The sequence below is a fragment of the Gorilla gorilla genome, chromosome 8, assembly GCF_029281585.2.
Source record: "Gorilla gorilla gorilla isolate KB3781 chromosome 8, NHGRI_mGorGor1-v2.1_pri, whole genome shotgun sequence".
Classification (NCBI taxonomy): domain Eukaryota; kingdom Metazoa; phylum Chordata; class Mammalia; order Primates; family Hominidae; genus Gorilla; species Gorilla gorilla.
Genome location: NC_073232.2, coordinates 110,260,103 through 110,283,798, shown reverse-complemented (window position 1 = coordinate 110,283,798; position 23,696 = coordinate 110,260,103). Strand labels below are relative to the sequence as shown.

General features: G+C 42.7%; 1 protein-coding gene across 2 annotated transcripts in view; it reads left to right on the top strand.

Moving 5' to 3' along the window:
* CRTAC1 (cartilage acidic protein 1) overlaps positions 1-23,696 on the top strand; it is a 164,084-nt gene that overhangs the window by 18,093 nt on the left and 122,295 nt on the right. For both annotated transcript variants that reach the window (XM_019035334.4, XM_019035335.4), the window contains exon 2: positions 1,178-1,377. In XM_019035334.4, coding sequence (XP_018890879.3) covers positions 1,178-1,377 — 200 coding nt within the window. The remainder of the gene's footprint in view (positions 1-1,177; positions 1,378-23,696) is intronic.

Genomic DNA, 23,696 nt, shown 5'->3' with positions numbered 1-23,696 from the left:
ATCTAGAAGAGGTCTGCTACCTTCTGAAGGCAGGAAAGTACCGCTTTGCCTGCTGGGACTAGACCCATGCAGCCTTTGTGGGCCTCCTTCCAGCAGAGCCTTTAAAACATTTCATGAGTGCTGATTCTAGGCCTGCAGGTAGAGTCTCAGGGTGGTGCCATCTGCAGCGTTCCAAGTGTCTCCCTTGCTTTCACTCAAGGGGGGTGGAATCCCTCCACCTCCTTGGCCATTTTCATCTGTCTCCTGGGTGTGTGCCACAGGCTCCCATGGCCCCAGGCTACTTGGCAACACCCTGAGTTATGTTAGAGATATAATAATGAATTATATAATGCATTATACATAATTAATTTATAATAAAACACGCACGCAATGGTTTAATTTCTCCAAGTGAATGATGTGCTATCCACCAGATCCTGCTGGAACGCCTCCCCTAACTGACTGCTTCTTGGTCTGGAGGTGATGGCCAGCTGCCCTAGGGAGGGATGTTGGCATGAGGAACCTGCCAAGTCACATATTCCCCCTGGCTACCTCTGGAGTATGTACCACAGGAGAACAGTCTTTCATTGCATCTATTATTGTTCTAGATCTGGATACTCATGAGGGTCTCACCCAAACTCTGCATTGTTTGAGAGCTGTTAGGTTCTTCATTCTCCCAGTCTTTCTCCCAGAGTATGGGAAATGCCTTTGTATTTATACCTTTCCCTCCCCATCTCCCTCCCTTCCTCCCTCCTTTCCTTCCTTCCACAAATATGAAATAAATGAAGGAAAGAAGTGCCTATTATGTGAACTACCTTTGGCTTGCTGCATATCAGTGAATAAAACAGAGATCCTTGCCCAAGTGGAGCTTACACTCTAGCAGAGGGAGGCACACAATAAATAATAAGTGTAATCATAAGTAAATTATACCAAACATCACACAATGATAGATGCTGTAGAAAAAGAAAAAGCAGAGCAGGCTAAGGGCGATCAGCCATGATGGAGTCAGGTTGCAGTTTCAATGAGGGTGGGGAGGGCAGGGGAGGGGAGGGCAGGGCTTGTGGAAAGCCAGCAGCCTAGGCACTGTCAAGCTCTCCATGAATAGAGGAGAAAGGCACTCTGGGCCTACCTAGGACTTTAATGTTCCGGGATTGCTTTGGTTACAGGTTCTTTCAGTAACATTTGTCACTTTTGGTTTCAGATGTCCAGGATGTTACTGTTCCTGCTGCTGCTCTGGTTTCTGCCCATCACTGAGGGGTCCCAGCGGGCTGAACCCATGTTCACTGCAGTCACCAACTCAGTTCTGCCTCCTGACTATGACAGTAATCCCACCCAGCTCAACTATGGTGTGGCAGTTACTGACGTGGACCATGATGGGGACTTTGAGATCGTCGTGGCGGGGTAAGTGCCTCCCACCCTCAGTGTGACAGATATTAATCAGATTTTGCTGTAATAAGGCTGTGTAACAACTCCAAACCCCAGTGACTTGCAACAACATACGTTCTCACTCATAGGTCTGTGGTTGTCTGCGGCTCAGCTGCAGCTTGGCTGGGCTCAGCTGGGGTTCTGGGGTGCTGTGACCTTGTCTTTTGCTACTGCAGTGGGTCAGGATGGAAGGAAGTTTGGAAGAAGGGTGTTTGATCCACAGGCTTTTCAGGGAGAAAACTGGAATGCTCAGCTTTAAGGCACTCTCTTCTCTTCATATTTAAGCCAACTTGATTATGCAGATATTACTTCTTTACCAGTGGGGCTCTAGGATCTCTATACAGGAAGGGCTTAAGGGTGACAATTATGGTAGAAGGGTATGCTCAAAGCTGCCTTTGCACAGCACTTTACATAAGACTAAGAAAACATTAATTAACCGTTTCAAAGAGGGGGGAAGATGGAAATTAAGAGGGTTAGCTAAACCTCCGCTGAGCATGCCTTGTTGCCCACGGCTCCTTTCTCTCCTGAAAACCAACATTGGGTTGCAAAAAAAGCATAAGACTAGGAATCCAAATAGCCTGAGTTCATGCCCTAAGGTGTAAACGTTCCAGTTGTATGGCCTTGAGTCTCTTACTCACTGAGATTCAGAGATATCATCTGTAAAAAGGGGAATAACTGTAATGGCTTGTTGTCTTGAAGCCTTCCTAGGCTATTGCATGTGACAGTGCATTGTAAATTTCTGCCAATCACCATTGATAATTATTATGCATTGAGGGCCGGGTGCAGTGGCTCACACCTGTAATCCCAGCACTTTAGGAGGCCGAGATGGGTGAATCACTTGAGGTCAGGAGTTCAAGACCAGCCTGGCCAACATGGTGAAACCCCGTCTCTACTAAAAATACAAAAATTAGCTGGGCATGGTGGCGCGTGCATGTAATCCCAGCTACTCAGGTGGCTGAGGCACAAGAATTGCTTGAACCCAGGAGGCGGAGGTTGCAGCAAGCCGAGACGGCACCACTGCACTCCAGCCTGGGCGACAGAGCAAGACTCCATCTAAAAAAAAAAAAAAAAAGATTGTGCATTGAGCACTAATATGTGCCAGACACTATGCATCATCTTATTTCACATCCCTCATTTTATTTCATCCCCAACAGCACTATGAAGTAAATGTATTATCATCCACATTGAGAGAAAAGGCAGATCGGGTTCAGAGACAGTAAGCAGCTTGCTCTCTGCTAAGTAAATAGTAAGTAGATAAGTCGGGATCTGAACCCCAAGGCTTCCTAACTCTACAGCTGCCAAACTACACTGTACAAAGTTTCGTTATCACTTCAAAAATCAGTCAATCAATAAAAACACTACAGGGGCCTGTCGACCTCATTCTGGGAGGCCTGAGCTTTTTTGGTAGCACTAAAGTAACTGGCGGGTAACATTATTTGCAGCAGTTGCATGTAACAGTAGAAAGCTTTGACCTTGGAATTGGAAGACCTGGTTTTAATTCTAACCGTAGCCAACCTAGTATCTATAAACCCTATGCAATTTACTTTACACAGACCCACTTTCCTCATCTAAGTAAAATGGGCATATTGAAATCTACCGGCCTGCCTCACGGGGTAGTCATGGCAGTTAGTGGTGATGATGTATAGAAAAGATTGTTTGTAAAGTACAGTTTTTATTTTGTCTATTCATTTCTTCTACACTGCAAAGAGTAGAGTTGCTCAATTCTAGGCCTTCTAGATGTAGATTGGTGTGCTATCCAGAAGCATTTTCTGTGATGATGTAAATGTTCTGTGTTGATGCTGTCCAGTATGGAATCCACCAGCCACACGTAGCTACTGAGTATGTGAAATGGCTAGTGTGACCAAGGAACTGAATTTTTAAATTTTCTTTTATTTTAATTAAAAATAGCCACATTTGAATTGGACAGTACAGTTCTCGGCTTTTAGAAGGAAAAAACTAAAGAGCTGAATATGACAGAAAAGGAGAAATGGAATCATTGTAATGACCCTTTTTACCTGGGGTGACCTGAGCAGGGTTGCAGTTAATCAGCCTTGCCTGTGTCCAGTTCTGTGACTGTCCAGTTGCTCTCTGAATCAGGGAGACACCCTCCTCACTAAGTCCATACCCAAACTGACTCCCAGAGCCATGTGCCACCCTGCCAGAATCTCTGGTTAAAGGACTTTGATGCATCTCTGAGATGTTCTGTTTGGATGGTTGCCCTGCCTCCTACTTGGTGACCCTGGCCTCCCCTGATAGACCCTGGGGACTGACAGAGGACAGAGAATGGCAAGGCAACCGTCCTTCTCTCCTCCTCCTCGCCCCCCAAGTTGCTACTATTATGCCCTCCTTTCATCTTGGAAGATGGTATACTCTTGTATTCCCTCAAGTTAATATGGAAAAAAGTAAGACCTGAGATATGAACAGAAAGTGTCTTCACCCTATTTTCTTCTCCTTCTGGGACCTGGACATCTGGAAGGAGCTAGCCAGATTGCAGAGCATGGAAAGCCTTTCAGAGCATGGAAAGCCTCTCCCTGTCTCCACTGCAAAGCTGTCTGTGATTTCAGTACCTTGCCCTCCTCCCCCAGCCCCTGCCCCTACAATGAGCAGCCAACTCTGCTTCTCATGGTCTGGCTCTCCCTCTTTCTGCCCTGGCTGTTGCAGGAGACCCGTTGGGTGCCCCCCGCCCACCCCACCCCCCACTCTTTTGTACTCTTTTCCCATGGTTCCAGATGGAAGGAAAGAAAGGGTGCGAAGGGCCAAGCACACCCACTAAAGGAGGATGCAAAGAGCCTCTTACAGCATACTTCATTATTTTTGCTATCGTTTTGCCCCTTTCCACAGCATCTCTCTCAAAGGCATGCTGAAATAGTAGGCACAGGTTGCATTGCTCTCCTCAAGATTCATCTTTCAGCTGCGAAGAACAGAACTAGCAGAGAAGGTCTTGGCCCCAGGGCTGGTGCTGGCCTGGGTCTATTTGGGAAGAAGCAGAGCTGTTTGGTAGCAGAATTTTCAGTTTCCCTATCCTTTCCAGGTCAAAGGGAATGATATGTGCCCCCATGGGCCCAGTCGCTGAGGTCAGTTCCCTGAGCCCTGTGCGTAAATGTGGGCTCTGTGTGCAGGTCTTTATCCCACCAGTCCTTTGATGTGCAGGGGATTGCTCCTGCACTCCTGAGCCTTCAGCTTCTTTCTTTCCAAGAGCTGGGCATTCATTTCGTCTTCCTCTTCAATGAAGTCTTTTTCTCTTTCTCTTTCAAGAAATGTGCCTTTGTGTCCTCTGTGCTAGTGAAGCTAGACCATCATTTGCACTGACTACAAGGTTTAGAAGTCTCAACCTTGTCTAGCTTGCTGTTTATATGGGTCCTATAGGACTTTGGAGTCATCCTCTGGAAACAAGAACTAGACCGTCCTGGGTCTTGATGTGAAATCAGCCATTTAGAGAGACCCCTGTCTCTTCTTCCAGGGCAGGGTTGAGCAAAGCAGCCTCTGTCTGAGAAAGCTTAGGCTGCTGGATGTTATTCTGAAAGATGATATTTATTGCTCACCCCCAGCAAAGAATAAGAGTTACACAGAAGACAGGATGGCAAAATTGGGCAGTCTCCCAGCTCCAGGTCAGGCTTTCTTTGTGGCTGTTGTGAAGCATTGCGAATTCTCAGCGCATCAGAAAGACACATTCTAATTTGAGTACCAAAATGCATTCCAAAGGCAAATATAACTTTTTATTATCTTCAGCTTTGGATGATTTGTCACTGTCTCCTTTTTTGGGCTGGATAACCAAAAGTGGACTATACAGACATATTTAAATCAGGACCTTGGGAGGTCATTTGGTCCACCCCTTGCCTTACAATAAGGCCACACCTATAGTATTCAGAGGCTCCATTTACTTTGAGCCATCCGAGCGAACGTGGCAATCCTACTGTAATCCAGCTCGATAGTTACTTATGTCAAGAACCGATTTGACTAATCTGAATCCCCCATATTAGAGTTTAATAAGCCATTTCTTTTAGCTTTTGTTTTGCTATTGCCTGTGAAGATATAAACCAGATGATCACTATCTTTTCAAACAATGAAAGGTAGGATCACTGCCCTGCCTTTCATCCTATGTGGACTTTTTGACATTTCTGATTTTGACTCTTAGATTTCATCCACCCTAAACCTATATTTAATTCTGTTTTATTATCTATCTGATTGTCAACTCACTGTTTAAGAATCATGTAGCAGGAGTTGAAATTTTGAAAAATTGCATTTGAAGTCTTTATCAGGGGCACCTATGGTCCAGTTCATGACAGGTCCACCCTCTATTACCTTATAGACCTTTCCATTACCTGTCCCCTGAAGGCATTTACTTTTGCCACCCCTGGGAGAACAGCCAGCTCTTCAGTTTATAAAGCGCTCTGTACTTGAACTTGTCTTGAATGTGTTGACCTTGTAGTATGTCTGACTGGAGCCCTGTTGCTTTGAGTATTTACTCTTTGAATAGGTTTGTTTTGTGTTGCTTTTTCGGTGTCCTCGTTCTGGGTATTGACAGCATTGATTTTGAGCTTGTTGCGGGTCGGTTTGTGTTGTGTTTCAGATTCTTGAGTTAATTGTGATGGAAGGCGTGTGCATGTCTCTGACTCTGGGAGGAGCAGGAAATGACCGCCCTTTGTTCTGCGGGGATGGGGGAGGGACTGGGCCGGCTCAGATCCTCTGCACATCTGGGCGAGTGCCTCCGCATATGGAGGGCTTATCTGTTAACCAGCAGGTGCATGATTGCAGTCTGCTCCCTGTGGGGTGAGGGGAAGATTTGATCACCTCTGGCAACTTCCGCGCACGCACAGACCATTGAGGATCTTCAGGACTGTTTTTTCAGTAAATAGAAAGCCCAGTGGCTTCTCCTTTTCTCAGTGGAACTAAACACCCAATCTACAGTTTCACAGATTCTCGAAAGGAATTCCTGTTGGTGTCAATCTTGTACAATTCCTTTAGAGCAGCTTTGGTTTCCTGGGATATCCCCAGAGGTCTGAGGTAACACCCCTACCATCTCAGTTTCCAAAAGGAGTTTGCTCAAATGGAAAGATTGTAGTGGTTGTAAAGTTTAAATCATGATTTGGATCCATTTTTCTACCCAAAGATTATTCATTTGATAAAACCGTAACACATTCTTCACACTTGGAAGGGTTTCATTTAAAGGGATGCTACATACTGTAAAGCAGTGTTTTAGGTTTTTCTTAATTTTGCAACTATGTCAGTAAACTTTTTTAATTTACTAAAGTTAATTGAATTATTTAAAAGGCGAATTGTATTCAATTACCAAATTAATCATGATCATATAGGAGATAAATTTGCCATTATAAATAATAAGAACAACGATTTTTTAAAAGACACATTTATCCATGATTTAGCCAAAGCAGCATTTATGCATTTTATTTTAAGTATATATAGATACATGTAGTATATAGATATATATAGTATTTATAGATAGATATGGTAAATAATAGGTAGATGTAGTATGTATATAAATATAATTAGATACATATTGAAATATATATATATATGCACACATTCACATATGCTTTTAACAAAATCCGAATAAATATTTTTGAACTTTCAGTCTTAATTGTTGTGTTGTGTAACATTTTAATAGATTTGATAATCAGTTTTGATATTATCTTAAAATGTTAAATTATTTCATTCTGTTTCTTTTTTTTTAACTTAAAATATATTTTACTTTTGGCCAGGCATGGTGGCTCACGCCTGTAATCCCAGCACTTTGGGAGGCCGAGGCAGGTGGATCACCTGAGGTCAGGAGTTTGAGACTAGCCTGGCCAACATGATAAAACCCCTTCTCTACTAAAAATACAAAAATTAGCCAGGCGTGGTGGCACGTGCCTATAATCCCATCTACTTGGGAGCCTGAGGCAGGAGAATCGCTTGAACTCGGGAGGCAGAGATTGCAGTGAGCCGAGATCATGCCATTGCACCTCAGCCTGGATGACAAGAGCAAAACTCCATCTCAAAAAAAAAAATAATATATATATATGTATTACTTTTCATTACACTTAAGCACATTTTGTTGCAAAAAAAAAAAAAATCACACAACCTAGGTCAAGGTAAAAATCCATTTTTACCAACCCACACTCCTTCAAGACCATCCCAGCCCCTTCCCAGAGTAACAACTGTTTCCGGATTGCTGTTTATGCTTCCAGAAATTTCTATGTCATGTATATGGAGAAAGAGTGTGTGAGAGAGACAGAGACATATGGAGAAAGAGTCTATGTTATGTACGTTTCTATTGTGTATATATATTATAAAATATATAATTTCTGGAGAAATCACACTGATACATATTGTTCCAAAACTTGCTTTTTTTCACTGCATAATATGTTCAAACATATAGATGTAGCTTTTTTTTTAAGTTGCTTAGTATGGATGTACTGTATTCATTTTGCCATTCCTCAAGTGCCGTTTAAGCTGTTTCTAATCTGTGACCATTGCAAACTCCACCACACTGCATGTACATCCTTACACACATATGCAAATATTTCTTTAGGATGGATACCAAGAAATGGAACTGCAGGGTCAGGGATATGTTCATTTTAAATCTTATTAGATATCACCAAATTGCTTCCAATCTAATCTTTTTGTATTTACTCATAGCCTAGAAATAAAAGGTTTTGGATTATTCAGCTCAACAGCTATTCAAGCACCTACTGTGTGTACAGCCATGTATGTTCCAGGGTCTGAACTTTGTCAATGTAGATTTAACAATCCCAAGAAGGAAAAGAGGGCCTCTTCTACATCTGCAAAGGAAGCTGCTGCTATTAAAACTGAATTGAGGAACTTCAGCACTTTCTGATTCAAACTGCTGAAAGGGCCTCCTCTAAAGCCTCTTCTGCAAAAATATATTTCTTAAATGGATCACCCTTAACCCTGAAATTTCATTGTTGTTGGTATCATGGAAGAATGGTTGCAGTGTGCCAGCTGTTCAGCTGTGGTTTTGGATGGACTGCCCCTGATTTTGAATACCAATAAATACCAATTAAATTAAATACTAATTAAATGCTAATACGTATTAATTGGATCAGGAGCCAGGGCTTTTTTAGCCCATTCTTAAAACTTTTCTAAAAAAGGTTACTCAGCAGTGCCTGGCAGGTTTGCCAGAGCTGTCCCATTGCCGCATCCGTACCTCCTTCTCCCCAGTCCTGGGCAGCCAGGAGCAATGGGCAGAATTCCACTTCCACCCCCTCACCCCAAATTACATACTCTCCTGATCAGTTCAAAGGTCTGAGGCCCCTATGTAATTACCCCAGACAGACAGGCAGACAGACAGACACACATGCACACATACACACAGAACAAGTGTGCCAGTTGGTGTGGTAGACAGAATAATGGCCTCCCCAAAATGCCACATCCTAATCCCCAGAACCCACCAATATGTTATCTTACCTGGCAAAGTGGGCTTTGCAGAAGTGATTAAGTTAAAGACCTTGGAATGGGGAGAATATTCTGGATTATCTGAGTAGGCCCAATGTAATCAAAAGGTCTTAAAAGTGGGAGAAAAGGAGGCAGAAGGGGAAGTCAGAGTGACTCTGTGTGAAAAGGATTCAACCCACTATTCTGGCTTTGAAGACGGAGGGAGAGGCCAAGAGCCGAGGAATGTGGGCGGCCTCCAGAAGTTGGAAAAGGCAAGGAAACAGATTTATCCCTCGAGCCTCCGGAAGAAAACACAGCCCTGCCAATCTTGATTTTAGCCCATCAGGACCAATGCTGGACTTCTAATGTACAGAACTGTAAGATAATCAGTGTGTATTGTTGTAAGCCATTAAGTTCATTGCAATTTTTCAAAGCAGCCATGGAAAACTAAAACACGAGATAAAATGTTGAATGCTTGGTGTCATTTTTCAGAGAGGGGATGGCCATTACTTCAGAGAATTTTAACTGTATTATTGTATAATTTCACAACAATAAACAAAATATGCTACCAACAAATGTATTCTTTTGTAATCAATGCCAATCCCTGTCATAGAAACATGTGAGTTTTGGGCCGGGCGCAGTGGCTCACGCCTGTAATCCCAGCACTTTGGGAGGCTGAGGCGGGCAGATCACGAGGTCAGGAGATCGAGACCATCCTGGCTAACATGGTGAAACCACATCTCTACTAAAAATACAAAAAAATAAATTAGCTGGGCGTGGTGGCGGGCACCTGTAGTCCCAGCTACTCTGGAGGCTGAGGCAGGAGAATGGCGTGAACCCGGGAGGCGGAGCTTGCAGTGAACGGAGATTGCACCTCTGCACTCCAGCCTGGGGTACAGAGACAGACTCTGTCTCAAAAAAAAAAAAAAAAAAAAGTGAGTTTTGTAAAGAATTCCTAAAGGCATACTTTGTTCCTCGGTGACCATCAGGATTAATTCACTCTGTAACTCACTGTTTGACACCTAGTGCTATGAGTGGCTGGAGGTGGAGAGAGGGAATTCAGAGCTTTGAAAGATCTCACTGTCTTTGGTGGGACAAACACACCCAAATTGGGTGAGGTGATAAGTGACCAGTGCCACTAGAGAGACGCAAGCATTCCTGGAGGTTGGGGGGTTGAGAGCACTTCCAGCTGGGAATCACAGAGGTCTGGAGGTGGCATTTCGATGGCCTTGGAAGGACAGGCAGCCTGTAGATCTGTTTACCAAGGGGACAGAGGCCTCTCCAGGTCAAAGATAGTTTTAGGCTTATTTGTTTTTGTTCCTTTGTTTTTAAATTTATTTTTAAAAAAGGATTTTAACAAAAAAAAACCTGATTTTCACAAAGTAGTGAAGAGTATTTATATTTAAAGCCATTCAAAAATAGTGATATAATTAAAACACTAAAAATGCCTCTGCTGAAAACGGCAAAGCTACATTTAGTAGTCTGAATTTTTCATCCATTTGGAAAGTAGACGTATGCCCTGTCTCCAATCACTTTCCTTGAAGTCTCTCTTCTCCCCATTTTTTTTCAGCGGTGGGCTGACTGAAGGACCTTCTTAGTCCCGCGGGCCCTACTGCAGGCTGCAGAGGCCCAGGCCTAGGGCAGGAGAGAGCTGAGGCTGACCCTCCCCAGCCTTGCACCATGGGCCTTCCTCATTCTTGCCCTGCTCTTTGGAATATACGCAACTCCCACTCTCAGCATCACTGCTGCTCCAGGGGGCGGATCTGACGCCAGCCTCCCCATCCTGTGTTTTTCTTCACACATCCCTTCTCTTCTCCAGTCCTACTGACCTGGTGAGCAGGTGGTCTTATCACTTTGTTGTGATTCTGACTTAATTTTCCCTCTAAGGAAACTTTTGAGGTTATTTTTGAGGTGCGGGTGTCTAGAACACAAATGGATGTGTGGAAGCTAAAAACGAACATTCCCACTTCAGATTTGTACCATGCTCTCCCCTAGTTTACCTTCACCTGCTTGCAGCCTACAGTTATGGAGGCATAGAGAGCAGGAAAAGCATGGGTCTGGTATTTTACTGACATCTCTTTTTAACCATCATGCAGTTCATATGAGATGCAGCATTTAATTGATCCTAAGTCACATTTTTTTTTTTACATTTTAATATCTCTAAAATTGAGATGGGACTTAGAATTGGCAGCCTGCATTTAACTGGCAGAGTTCTTCCTTGCCTAGAGACACGTAATATCATGGTAAGTCTTATTGCCAATGACACTTTAGATTTGACAAAAACACTGTAAATAGTGTCGTCCCTGCTTTGCAGGTGAGGAAACAGGTCCAGTGACCTGCTTGCGTTCACAGAGATGGTAAAAGGTAGAATAATATTCTCTTTATGCCCATTAAATTAAGCTTGTTAATTGTGTTATTCAAATGATAATCTTTATTATATTTTTCTGCTTGGCCTATTAATAACTGAGGGGCTTGCTTTGTAATATCCTACTATGGCGGTTCATTTCTCTCAGTAATTCTGTCAATTTTTGTTTTATACATGTAGAGGCTAATTTATTAGGTGCAGCTTTACCAGTTGTATTTTCCTGGTGAACGGACCCATTATCATGAAGTGACCTCATCCATCCCTAAATACACATTTGGTCTGATAACATGATATCTATTCCAGCTTTCTTTTGGTTAGTATTTGCCAGGTTTATCTTTACCATACTTAACTTTGAACTTTTCAAAGTGCTTATGTTTTATGTGTGTTTCTTGTATGCAGCCTATGTATAGCTTAAGTTTCTCCAAGTGTTTGACCATGTCTGTGTCCTTTTGCTAATGAGTTTAGTCCACTTCCATATAATGGGAACATCAGTATGTTTAAACTTGTTTCTGTTATTTTGTTTTCTCAATTTCCATGTTTTCAATGATTTTCTCTTCCTTTCTTGCTTTTTAAAAATTTGATTGGTTGAAAGTCTTTTTTATTGAAGATGGCAGCGTTTCAGGATCTCTGGGGTGTCACTCTTCTAGCCAGACACCTGTGGCTGGTGGCGCTTTTGCCCAAGTTTTGCTTGGGCCTGATGGGCTCGCTCCGCCCACTCGCCCTGGCAGGCTGCGCTCAGCTCATACCACCAGGCTGGATCCCACGCCTCCAAGGGAGACTGCGAGTCAGATGTGGAGTGGCAAGGGGTGTGTGAGCCAGTGCAGGGCCCAGCCACTGTGCAGTCAGACACGCTGGCTGCTACTGCAGAGCGGGCAGCTCCAGGTGCTGGCATGGGTGCCTGCTCTCTGCAAGGCTGCGGCTGGATTGGGTGCAGGTAGCTTCCCTGTCTGGCACTGGGGAACGTGGTGGCACCTAGAAGCTTAGAGATGCTGGGAACTGCAGGGTCTCAAAGAGGGAGTCACAGCCGTGGCTCAAGGAGATCCTAGGTCTGGGCTCCCTGAGGGGTCACAGCTCTTCTCTCCTTCTCTCTTCCCACAATATAGAGAGCAAGGGGCATGTTTCAGCCTTCTTTGTATTACAGCTCTTTCAGCCTTGCCATTCTGCAGGTCCCAAGTTCTTGTCCTGCAACCAGGAAGAATGAGGTAGTCAGACAAGTAAATGGTGAGCCAGACTAAGAGGAGCTTTACTGAGTGATAGAACAGCTCAGTCTCCCATAGGGCAGCTCCTTTCTGCAGCCAGGGTGTCCTGTCGAGTGTTCAGCTCCTAGCAGAGAGGGTAGCTCCTCTCTGCAGCTGGTCATTCCATCATCTGGGCAGCTCTCAGCAGGGAGGAGGCCCTAGAGTGGGTGGCTTCTCTTTGCAGACAGGGCGTCAGTCATCTCTGCAGCTCTCAGCAGTGAGGGGCCCCTGGAGTGGATAGCTCCTCTTTGCAGCTGGTCATCCTGATGTATGCTCAACTCTGGCTGAGCCCAGGGCTTTTATGGGCCTCAGAGAGGAGGAAGTGCACGCCAGTTGGTCCATGGACAGCCATGGGCAGGCCCAGAAAAGGCACCACAAGTTCCCACTCCTGTCCACGGTACTGGCAGCCCAAACCCAGCCGTCAGGCCCTCTCTGGCCTAAAGGTAGGGCCTAAATGTGGACCTGCCCCCTTCTTCTCAGAAACCTGTCTGCCTCCTGCTGCCATTCATGACACCCAGGTTGTAAGTGCCAAGGGGCATTTGCAGGCCTGCACTAAACTGCCCTCAGCACCCCTTTGGCTTCCCTTCTGTGCTCATTGGCACCCAAAGTCCAGAGGGGGAAGAGGCAGCAGGCAGCTGGCATGTCAGCACTGCCCTGAGCCTGTGCACACCTGGCTGGGCCACAACAGTGCCCGGGCTTGCCCTAACTTTGCTCTGAGATTAAAGCAGGTGTCAACAGCAGGGAGAAGCCAGGTCTCAGGGGCAGGCACTTCTGAGCCTGTGAGGGCAAGGGGGCCTTCCCAGGCCCCCAAGAGTGCAGGGATGCCTAGGTCTGCAGCTGGGGTTTGGATAGCTGCAGCTGTGCCCAGGATGGTGGGGCTCTTGCCTTCTCCCCTGCGTGGGAGTCCTGGGTCAGCAGCCCCAGGTTTGGGCAGCTGCAGCTGTGTCTGGGAGGGCAGGGCTCTTGCCTTCTTCGTGGAGTGGGAGGCCTGGGCCTGCAGCTGCACCTCCCTGCTGCAGCCAGCGTGATGGCAGTGGCCACTCCAGATGGCCTGTTTCTGCCATCATCAGAAGGTTCTTGTTTTCTAAATCACATTTTTTTTTTTACCCCTATTGATTTGGGATTTATACCTCTACTTTTGTTTTTTTAGAGGTTTACTTTGAAACTTTATATACATTTTAACTTAACAAACTCTGAGATTATCTTAACCCCCTTCTATAACAATACAAGGACTTCAGGACATGTTAACTCTGAACCCCTACTCTTGGCATTTGTGTAGTATTTTAGTCTTTGCCCTTTGTTAGCCCTGCCAGTTATGATAATAAAAATTAATAATAATAGTTTTGTTGTTATTGTATAAAGTATAAATGTAAAAATGTTTTTACTTTTTTTTTACCATTTTATTTGCTCATTTTTCCTTCTTGCATCTCAGAAAGACCTTCTGGGATCACTTTAATTCCAAAGATGTTACTTTCCTGAATGCCCTGTCCTGATAGACTCAGTTTTTGTTTAATCTAAAGATATCTCAACTGTATCTTCATTCTTGAAAGAACCTTTTTCTGTATGCACAATTTCAAGTTGATGGCTATTATTCCATGGTGTAATGGTTGCCATTGTTTCTTTTCAGATGTCCATTATTACTAACTCCATTCCTTTGTAGGTGATCTATCTCTTGTCTCTCTCTTTCATCGTTCAGTTTGGCAGTTTTACTATCGTGTATATGGATCTCTTTTTTTAAAAAAATACCTGGTCTGTGCTTCCCAAATTGGAGGATTCATGTCTGTCATCATTCTGAATATTTCTCAGCCATCATCTTTTTAAGTCTTTCCTTGGCCAGGAACAGTGGCTCATGCCTGTAATCCCAGCATTTTGGGAGATTGAGACAAGCAGATCAGTTCAGCCCAGGAGTTTGAAACCACCCTGAGCAACATGGAGAAACCTGATCTCTACTAAAAATACAAGATAAATTAGCTGGTGTAGTGGTGTGCACCTGTAGTCCCAGCTTCTCAGGAGGCTGATGTGGGAAGATCTCTTGAACATGGGAAATCAAGGTGGCATTGAGCCGAGATTGCACCACTGCACTCCAGCCTACTGTGGCAGAGCAAGACCCTGTCTCAAAAAAAAGGCAAGTCTTTCCTCCATTCTCTCTACTCTCTCCTTTTGGGACTCTACTCAGACATGTGAGGTTTTCTCATTCTAGTCTCCAAGTTTCTTAACTGTTCTCACATTATTTCATCTTCTGTCTCTCTGTGCTGCTGCATTCTGGATAATTTTCCAGTTATATCTTCCAGTTCACTAATTATTTCTTCAATTGCATCTAAACTGCTGAGTTTTCATTTCAAAAACCGTTTTTTATTTTTAAGAGTTTTATATGGTTCTTTTCAAATCCCCCTGATAATTTCTGATAATGTCTTACTGCTTATCCACTTTTGTGAGTTCATCATTTCATTCTTTAAATATTTCATACATAGTTATAATCTGTATTTGACAGTTCTAATATCCACAGTCCTTGGGTGTTAAATGTGTTCTTAGTTGTTTTCATTACCACTAACTTCTGGTGGTTTGCTTCCTTATTATATTTGCTTGAACTTAAAATGTAGGAGTTCTGTGGGCCTAAATTGAAAACACTTTTTTTTTTTTTTTGAGACAGAGTCTCCCTCTGTGCCCAGGCTGGAGTGCAGTGGCACTATCTCGGCTCACTGCAACCTCCACCTCCCAGGTTCAAGCGATTCTCCTGCCTCAGCATCCTGAGTAGCTGGGACTACAGGGGTGTGCCATCACACCTGGCTAATTTTTTTTTGTATTTGACTATTTTATTTTATTTTATTTTATTTTATTTATTATTATTATTATTATTATACTTTAAGTTTTAGGGTACATGTGCACAATGTGCAGGTTAGTTACATATGTATACATGTGCCATGCTGGTGTGCTGCACCCATTAACTCATCATTTAGCATTAGGTATATCTCCTAATGCTATCCCTCCCCCCTCCCCCCACCCCACAACAGTCCCCAGAGTGTGATGTTCCCCTTCCTGTGTCCATGTGTTCTCATTGTTCAATTCCCACTTATGAGTGAGAACATGCGGTGTTTGGTTTTTTGTCCTTGCGATAGTTTACTGAGAATGATGATTTCCAATTTCATCCATGTCCCTACAAAGGACATGAACTCATCATTTTTTCTGGCTGCATAGTATTCCATGGTGTATATGTGCCACATTTTCTTAATCCAATCTATCGTTGTTGGACATTTGGGTTGGTTCCAAGTCTTTGCTATTGTGAATAGTGCTGCAATAAACATACGTGTGCATGTGTCTTTATAGCAGCATCATTTATAATCCTTTGGGTATATACCCAGTAATGGGATGGCTGGGTCAAATGGTATTTCTAGTTCTAGATCCCTGAGGAATCACCACACCAACTTCCACAACGGTTGAACTAGTTTACAGTCCCACCAACAGCGTAAAAGTGTTCCTATTTCTCCACATCCTCTCCAGCACCTGTTGTTTCCTGACTTTTTAATGATTGCCATTCTAACTGGTGTGAGATGGTATCTCATTGTGGTTTTGATTTGCATTTCTCTGATGGCCAGTGATGATGAGCATTTTTTCATGTGTTTTTTGGCTGCATAAATGTCTTCTTTTAAGAAGTGTCTGTTCATGTCCTTCGCCCACTTTTTGATGGGGTTGTTTGTTTTTTTCCTGTAAATTTGTTGGAGTTCATTGTAGATTCTGGATATTAGCCCTTTGTCAGATGAGTAGGTTGCAAAAATTTTCTCCCATTCTGTAGGTTGCCTGTTCACTCTGATGGTAGTTTCTTTTGCTGTGCAGAAGCTCTTTAGTTTAATTAGATCCCATTTGTCAATTTTGGCTTTTGTTGCCATTGCTTTTGGTGTTTTAGATATGAAGTCCTTGCCCATGCCTATGTCCTGAATGGTAATGCCTAGGTTTTCTTCTAGGGTTTTTATGGTTTTAGGTCTAACATTTAAGTCTTTAATCCATCTTGAATTAATTTTTGTATGAGGTGTAAGGAAGGGATCCAGTTTCAGCTTTCTACATATGGCTAACACCTGGCTAATTTTTTGTATGTTTAATAGAGACGGGGTTTCACCATGTTAGCCAGGATGGTCTTGATCTCTTGACCTTGTGATCCACCCACCTCAGCCCCCCAAAATCCTAGGATTACAGATGTGAGCCACTGTGCCTGGCCTGAAAATAGTTTTTACCAGAGAGGATTTGTATCCACCTCTAGGGCCGAGGGGTCCTACTGACCTGAGAATACCCTAGCTCTCTCCAAGTGTCCCGGCTTAATGTAGGGTTCTGTAACCCTATCTTGCCACCAGCTCAAGGATTAGTAATACTCTTTATGATACTCAGAGTCCCTCATTTCCATGTATTTACCATTCATTGCTGCCAGGTCTAATTTCAGCTCACTTTTCTGTGGGGTGGGATGGTTCTTGGAGATTTTCCTTAAGTTTGTGAACCCAGTAATACACTAAAAATATAGTTCATTGGGGATCTACTTGTTCTGTAGTGGTAGAGTCCTTCAGAGGTCTGCATACCATTGGAAACAGAAAAATAGACTTAGGAAATCCAAAGCTTGTGTTCTTTCTATCACCAAGAAGACATTGGAGCGTATGTGAAACTAAAGGAAGTAGGATTTAAGAGGTCCTTCCCCTTAGCTTTTCAGAGATGCTTGAACTCTCTTCTTGCAAAATAGAAAGAGTTCTACAGCATGGAAGTCTTGGGTATAAGACAGATGAGGAGGGCTGTGTGTGTGTGTGTGTGTGTGTGTGTGTGTGTGTGTGTGTGTGTGTGTATGTATGTTGGGGGAGAGAAGCATGTATGTGCAGGAAGCCCCATGCACCAAGAAAAGCCAGGCCAGACTGTGGTCCTTGGACTGTGCCTCTCTAGAAGAGCATGGAGTTCAAAATCAGAATCTGTTCACAGCACAGATGATACCATCCACTGGTGTTTGGCTATGCCAAGCAAAGAAACATGAACTGTGCACATCAGAAAAGATTCCTTCCCCCTCAGCAGCCATCTTCCCATGTTGTTTATAAAATACCTATAGCCATATGAGGTCATGGACAACTACACAGTATCCTTTGATGTGCCCAGCTGTTGCAGTCATTCTGTATGCTGTCCATGATTGGGCAGTGGAAGGGGATTCTCCCTGCTTGGGAGCTATCCTGGAAAGCAGCAATGCATTCCAGAGCTCCTCACACAGGATAAGGTGGCCGGATCTGCTCCTTGGGCCTCCACAGGACCTTCATTCCTTCTGGGAAGAATACTCCTCCTCTGGAGAACTGTTCCAATCACAGGATCCTGTGGGGCTGCCAATCAAAGTAGCCCTTTGGCCACTAGGGATTAGTCTGGTATCTAATCAGTATCTTGATCTGAAATTTTCTATCTTGAAGGAAAGTTCTCCCTTTGCTGTTGAATCATGAGTTGAAAAGGTATATCACAACTACCACCTGTTCTGTCCCCCATCTCATGGAGGAACCTGAGAGAATGCCGATGACATCCAGAGAGAAGACGAGGAGAGAATCCCAAGGGCCTGTCCTTGAGGTCCACAGATCTATGTGTCCCCTGAAGCTCTCCTTCAGTTCTGGGAACACCCTGGCATATGCCTCTAATATGTCCTCTCCCTCCTTTTCTCTACAGCTACTTTCCTTATCTAATGCCAAAACTTATGGCTTATAAATCAGACAAGAGAAGCCCATTTGTAGACCAGAGCGAGCACCCTATCTGGTGCTGTGTTGCAAACCAGAGCATAACCATCCCTAGCCCCAAAGGAGAGGCTTTGGGAAGATTCTTAAGAATATATAAAAACAGTTGGCAATCTGTGATCCATGTTAACCTAGGTTTGTGAAGGAGTTTTTGCTATCTGAATCAGATTTAAAATAAAACTCAAACCAAAAATATATCCCAATGTTATTTAATTAAATAGTAAACATTCTAGGCCAGGCGCAGTGGCTCATGCCTGTAATCCTAGCAATTTGGGAGGTCTAGGTGTGCAGATCACTTGAGGTTAGGACTTCAAGACCAGCCTGGCCAGCACGGTGAAACCCCATGTCTACTAAAAATACAAAAATTAGCCAGGCATGGTGGTGGATGCCTATAATCTCAGCTACTTGGGAGGCTGAGGCAGGAAAATCACTTGAACCCAGGAGGTGGAGGTTGCAGTGAGCCAGGATGACACCATTGCACTCCAGGCTGGCGGACAAGAGCAAAACTCTGTCTCAAAAAAAAAGAGTAAACACTCTACATACACATTTTGATCAATAATTCTTTTTAAAATTTCTCCTCTCACATTAGATTGCAGACTTCTAAAGGCAGGAACTTTATCTTTTTCATCCGTGCACCTACAGTGCCTATCACATAGTGTTCAAATGAAATAGGCAAGGGTCTTATGGGTGGATGGAGGATTTTAGATAAGAGGATTAATGAAAATAATAAACATTAGCTATACTCAGAAGTGATTGATTTAAGGACCTTCGCCTTGAGAGCAACATCAATCAATTCAATAAGCAAATTCTACAAGCCTACCCTACCGTGTGCATAGTTGTGTGCTCAGCACTTTGGAAGATACAAGAATATGATCCCCTCCTTCAAGCTATCTTAGTCATAAGAGAGATAAGGCATATATGGAAATAACAGAGCAGAATGTCATATGTGCTACAGCGAAGACACTCATTCCATGTTCAGCACACCCATCAGATTCATGTCCCCAATGAATATTCTAGCCTCTTATAAACACTGCATTTCATATAAGGTTGTAGTCATAAGGCTTTCACCCTCTGTGGAACTTTTCTATGATGAAAAACTGCTCTATGGGTTTGATCTTTTAGTATTAAAGCCAAGGTCCTTATGTTAATTTCCCTTTCATTAAACTGCAATAATTTTTTGTTGGCTGAGTAGTCCCAAGGGACTGACAGTATCATTGAGTCTCCAGTCCTGGTTCTTCTCGGTTCCTGTCTAACACCAAGACAGGAGAGGCAGTGAATTCTCAAAATGCACCACTAACCAGTTGTACTGATGTCAGCTTGGTTTTTGTTTTAATTGGCAAATAAAAGTTGTATATATTTATCGTACAAATCATGTTATAAAATATGTATACACTGTGAAATGGCTAAATAGAGCTAATTAAGATATGCATTACCTCACTTTTTTGTGATAAGAACATTTAAAATCTACTCTCTTAGTGATTTTGGAGAATACAATACATTGTTATTAACTATAGTCACCATGTTGTACAATAGATCTGTTGAACTCATTCTTCCCATCTAACTGAAATTTTTGTATCCTTTGACCAATATCTCCCTTCCTCACTCCTAGCCCCTGATAACTATCATTCCACTCTCCACTTCTATAAATTCAACTTTTTTAGATTCTACATGTAGGTAAGATTATGTGGTATTTGTCTTTCTGTGCCTGGTTTATTTCACTTAGCATAATGTCTTCCAGGTTCACCCATGTTGTCACATATGACAGGATTTTCTTCTTCTTTAAGGCCAAATAATACTTTATTATGTGTTATCACATTTTCTTTATCCATTCATCCATTGATTGACACTTAGGTTGATTCCATATCTGAGCTGTTGTGAATAATGTTGCAATGAACATGGGAGTGCAGATACCTCTTCAACATACTGATTTCATTTCCCTTGGATATATACCCAGTAGTGGGATTGCTTGATCATATGGTAGTTCTATTTTTAAGTTTTTGAGGAACTTCCATACGGTTTTCCATAATTAGGCTTATTTTTTGAACATATATTTTTCCATCAGTAACCTGTTGTCCATATCCTTCCTTCCAAGCTAAAGCAAAGTATGGAAGGAGTAGGAGGGAGATAGCTAGTTATTTCCCTCAACCCCCTCCAAATAAGGTGGGCTGTAATTCTAGTTCCACCAGGATCTTTTAAAGTTGCTTCCCTATTCTGGGAAGCAGTGGCACCAGGCTATAGCTGAGGCAGCACTCCCCCAACTCCCATCAGCTGTTGCTCCATCCGGCTGGCCTGAGAAGGCCTTGGTTAAGCCATTTCAGCACCTGATTCCTGGACAGCACCAGAGCCATGGAAGAGGCTCAGAGATGCTGCCTGGCCTTCTTCCCTGTCTGCATCCCCATATGCAAAACATTTTGCTTAGGAAGACTTTGAAAAGTATGGTAAGTCTCATTATAAAAGTTTCCTTTCTAGACAATGTATTAATGTCAAAAAGCAAGAGATAGTAAAATAACAGATATCTCAAAGTTTCCAAGGGTATATCTAAAATCTAAATCAATCTTTTAAACACACCTAACATTTCATAGGAAAATAAATCTTTAATCTAAAAACCAGGAAGTAAAAAGAAGACAAGTTCATTCTTGGTTCAAAACGCTGGAGAGCTAAAGAAATTTTCAGAGAACACTGGTAACTTGCTGATGCCTGTCAAATAATAGTACTTCCTACCATTGTGGTGAAGACAAATGAGATAAGCCATGTAAATTGCTTAGCACAGCACCTGACACATACTAGGTGCTCAATAGTTAGTGTGTTGAGTATGAATATGTTTCTTTAATGCCTAATATAAGTTTTAGGCATTAAAGGAGGAGTTTGCCTGGACCAACCCTTGTCTTAGAAATGTGTCTCTCCCTCTTTTTATCAGGGGGATAAAATGACACTATGTAACTTTTTTCTTTTTATCTTATTTATTTATTTATTTATTATTTTTAAAAGACAGGGTTCCCCTCTGTCACCCAGGCTGGAGTGCAGTGGTGCATTCACAGCTCACTTCAGCCTCCAACTCCTGGGTTTAAGTGATTCTTTCTCCTCAGCCTCCCAAGTAGCTGACACTACAGGTGTGTGCCACCATACCTGGCGAATTTTTGTTTTTTAATTATTTCTAGAGACAGAGTATCACTATGTTACCCAGGCTGCTGGCCTCAAACTCCTGGGCTCAAGCAATCCTCCACCTCAGGCTCCTGAGCTGGGAGTGCATGCCACAACACTGAGATAATTTTTTTTTTTTTTTTTGTAGAGATGGGTTCCTGTATGTTGCCAAGATTGGTCTCAAACTCCTGGCCTCAAGTAATCTTCCCACTTCAGTCTCCCAATGTGCTGGGATTACAGGTATAAGCCATCATGCCCAGCCATATTTTTTGTTTTTTAATTAGACCTATATATCTTTTGTTGTTAATTTTTAAAGCAGTCGTTTAAACATTGTCAAATACGGTGTTGTCTACAGACATGCAACGTAAAATAAGTTATCTTGTATTTTACTTAGTTTCCTATGAATCAGTGTCTCACCTAGGAGAAAGTTTATTTTCCCTATTATATTCATCAGCTCTTATTCGTTCATTCTACTCATTCTCTTATTAAGCTACCATGTGCAAGTCACCTTGCTGAGCCCTGGAGGTTAGTAGTGAATGAGAACAACTCCTGCCTTCACAGAGCTCAGAAAGAGAGTCAATGTGCCTGATGGATTAAAGAAATTCTTACTTTGGGAAATAACTTCAACTTCCTCCAACCAAATCTTTTATCAGAATTCATAATTTGTAACCAGAATCATTTCTCATCCCCACTGTCCATGCTTGCTAAAAGACGCTAATAGGAAATGGAATGATAAAACAAAATGGGGTTAGAAAGGAGAAGGACTCGACTTGGGCAATCCATGAATTAATCAGCCCCTGGATAATCAAGAGGTGATATATAAAATGTAAGTATCACAGTTCATGCCTTCTTAAATAATTAAACATATTAAAGGAAGGACAAAAAGACCACATTTCAGAAGAAATTGGTAGCCTTAAGGCACAGGGTGAGCAAAAATGAGCTCTATAGTAGCATTTATAAGCCTTTTCTATATTGTAACAAGCCAAGCAGGTAGGAGTAAGAGGGATGGTTATCTGGATTCTCCCATATATTTTAAAGTAGGGAATGCCAACCTAGAGGTCACAGAGTTATTACATGACATCTGAGAATCCATCTGTGCATGGGCTTTTTATCAATAGATGCTAGTACAGCTACCATTATATGGAGATTCTTTAACATTAAAAGGTATCGTCACACCTGAAAGAGTTCAAAACCATAGTCTTAAAATATATGCTTATGTACTGTCATAAAAATGGGATTAAAAGGAGCCGGAGAAGGGTCACTGAAAGAAGAGGGAATGAGAGATTTCAGACAAGACATGGAGAAAGAATCAGAGAACAGAAGAGTGAGAAAAGAAGAACAGAGAGAAGAACTGTACACAAGATGTAGGAGAGAAATGATGGAGTCACGCAATCTGTGGTTACACAAATCTGTGGTTAAACTCTAACTCCTTCCCTTCCTAGCTGTGGGACCTTAGAACGAGTTACCTAGCCTCTCTGAGTTTTGGTTTTCTCATCTATAAAGTAGAGACAATAATAGCTAATAGCCTACTTCACAGCACTATGGTAGTGGCGGTATTAAAGTTCTCCAATAAGAGAAAAGAACTAATAGGAGTTATGGCATGCAACGTGTAACAACATTTTGGCCAAAGGTGAACCACATGTACAATGGTGGTCCCACAAGATAATAAAATTGTATCTTTATTGTACGTTTTCTATATTTAGATACACAAATACTTACCATTGTGTGACAATTGCCTACAGTATTCAGTACAGTAACATGCTGTGCAGGTTTGTAGCCTAGGATCAATAGGCTATACCATCTAGCCTAGCTGTGTAGTAGGCAGTTTGTGTAGTAGGCAGTTTGTGTAAGTAAGACTAGGTTTGTGTAAGTACACACTATGATGTTTGCACAAAGACAAAATCACCTAACAACACATCTCTCAGAACGTATCTCAGTTGTTATTACATATGACTCTGTGTGTGCGTTGGGTGGGGAGAGAGAGAGATTGATTGATTTATTATGAGGAATCGGCATGTGATTATGGAGGCTGAGAAGTCCCATGATCTGCCGTCTGCAAGCAAAAGGCTCAGAAAAGCCTGCAGTGTGATTCAGTCTAAGTCTGAAGGCCTGAGAACCAGGGGAGCCAATGATGTAAATCCCAGTTCCAGGGCAGGAGAAGATGAGATGAGATGCCCCAGCTCTGCAGTGAAGCAGGGGATGAGGGGCAAATTCCTCCTTCCTCTGCGTGTTTTTCTACTCATGCCCTCGACAGATTGCATGATGCTCCTTCACATGGCAGAGGGCAATCTACTTTACTGAGTCCACAGATTCAAATGCTGATCTCCTCCAGAAATACCTTCACAGAAGCACCAGAAACAATGTTTAATCTGGGCACCTGTGGCCTACTCAAATTGACACATGAAACTGACCATCACAGTAGTTGAA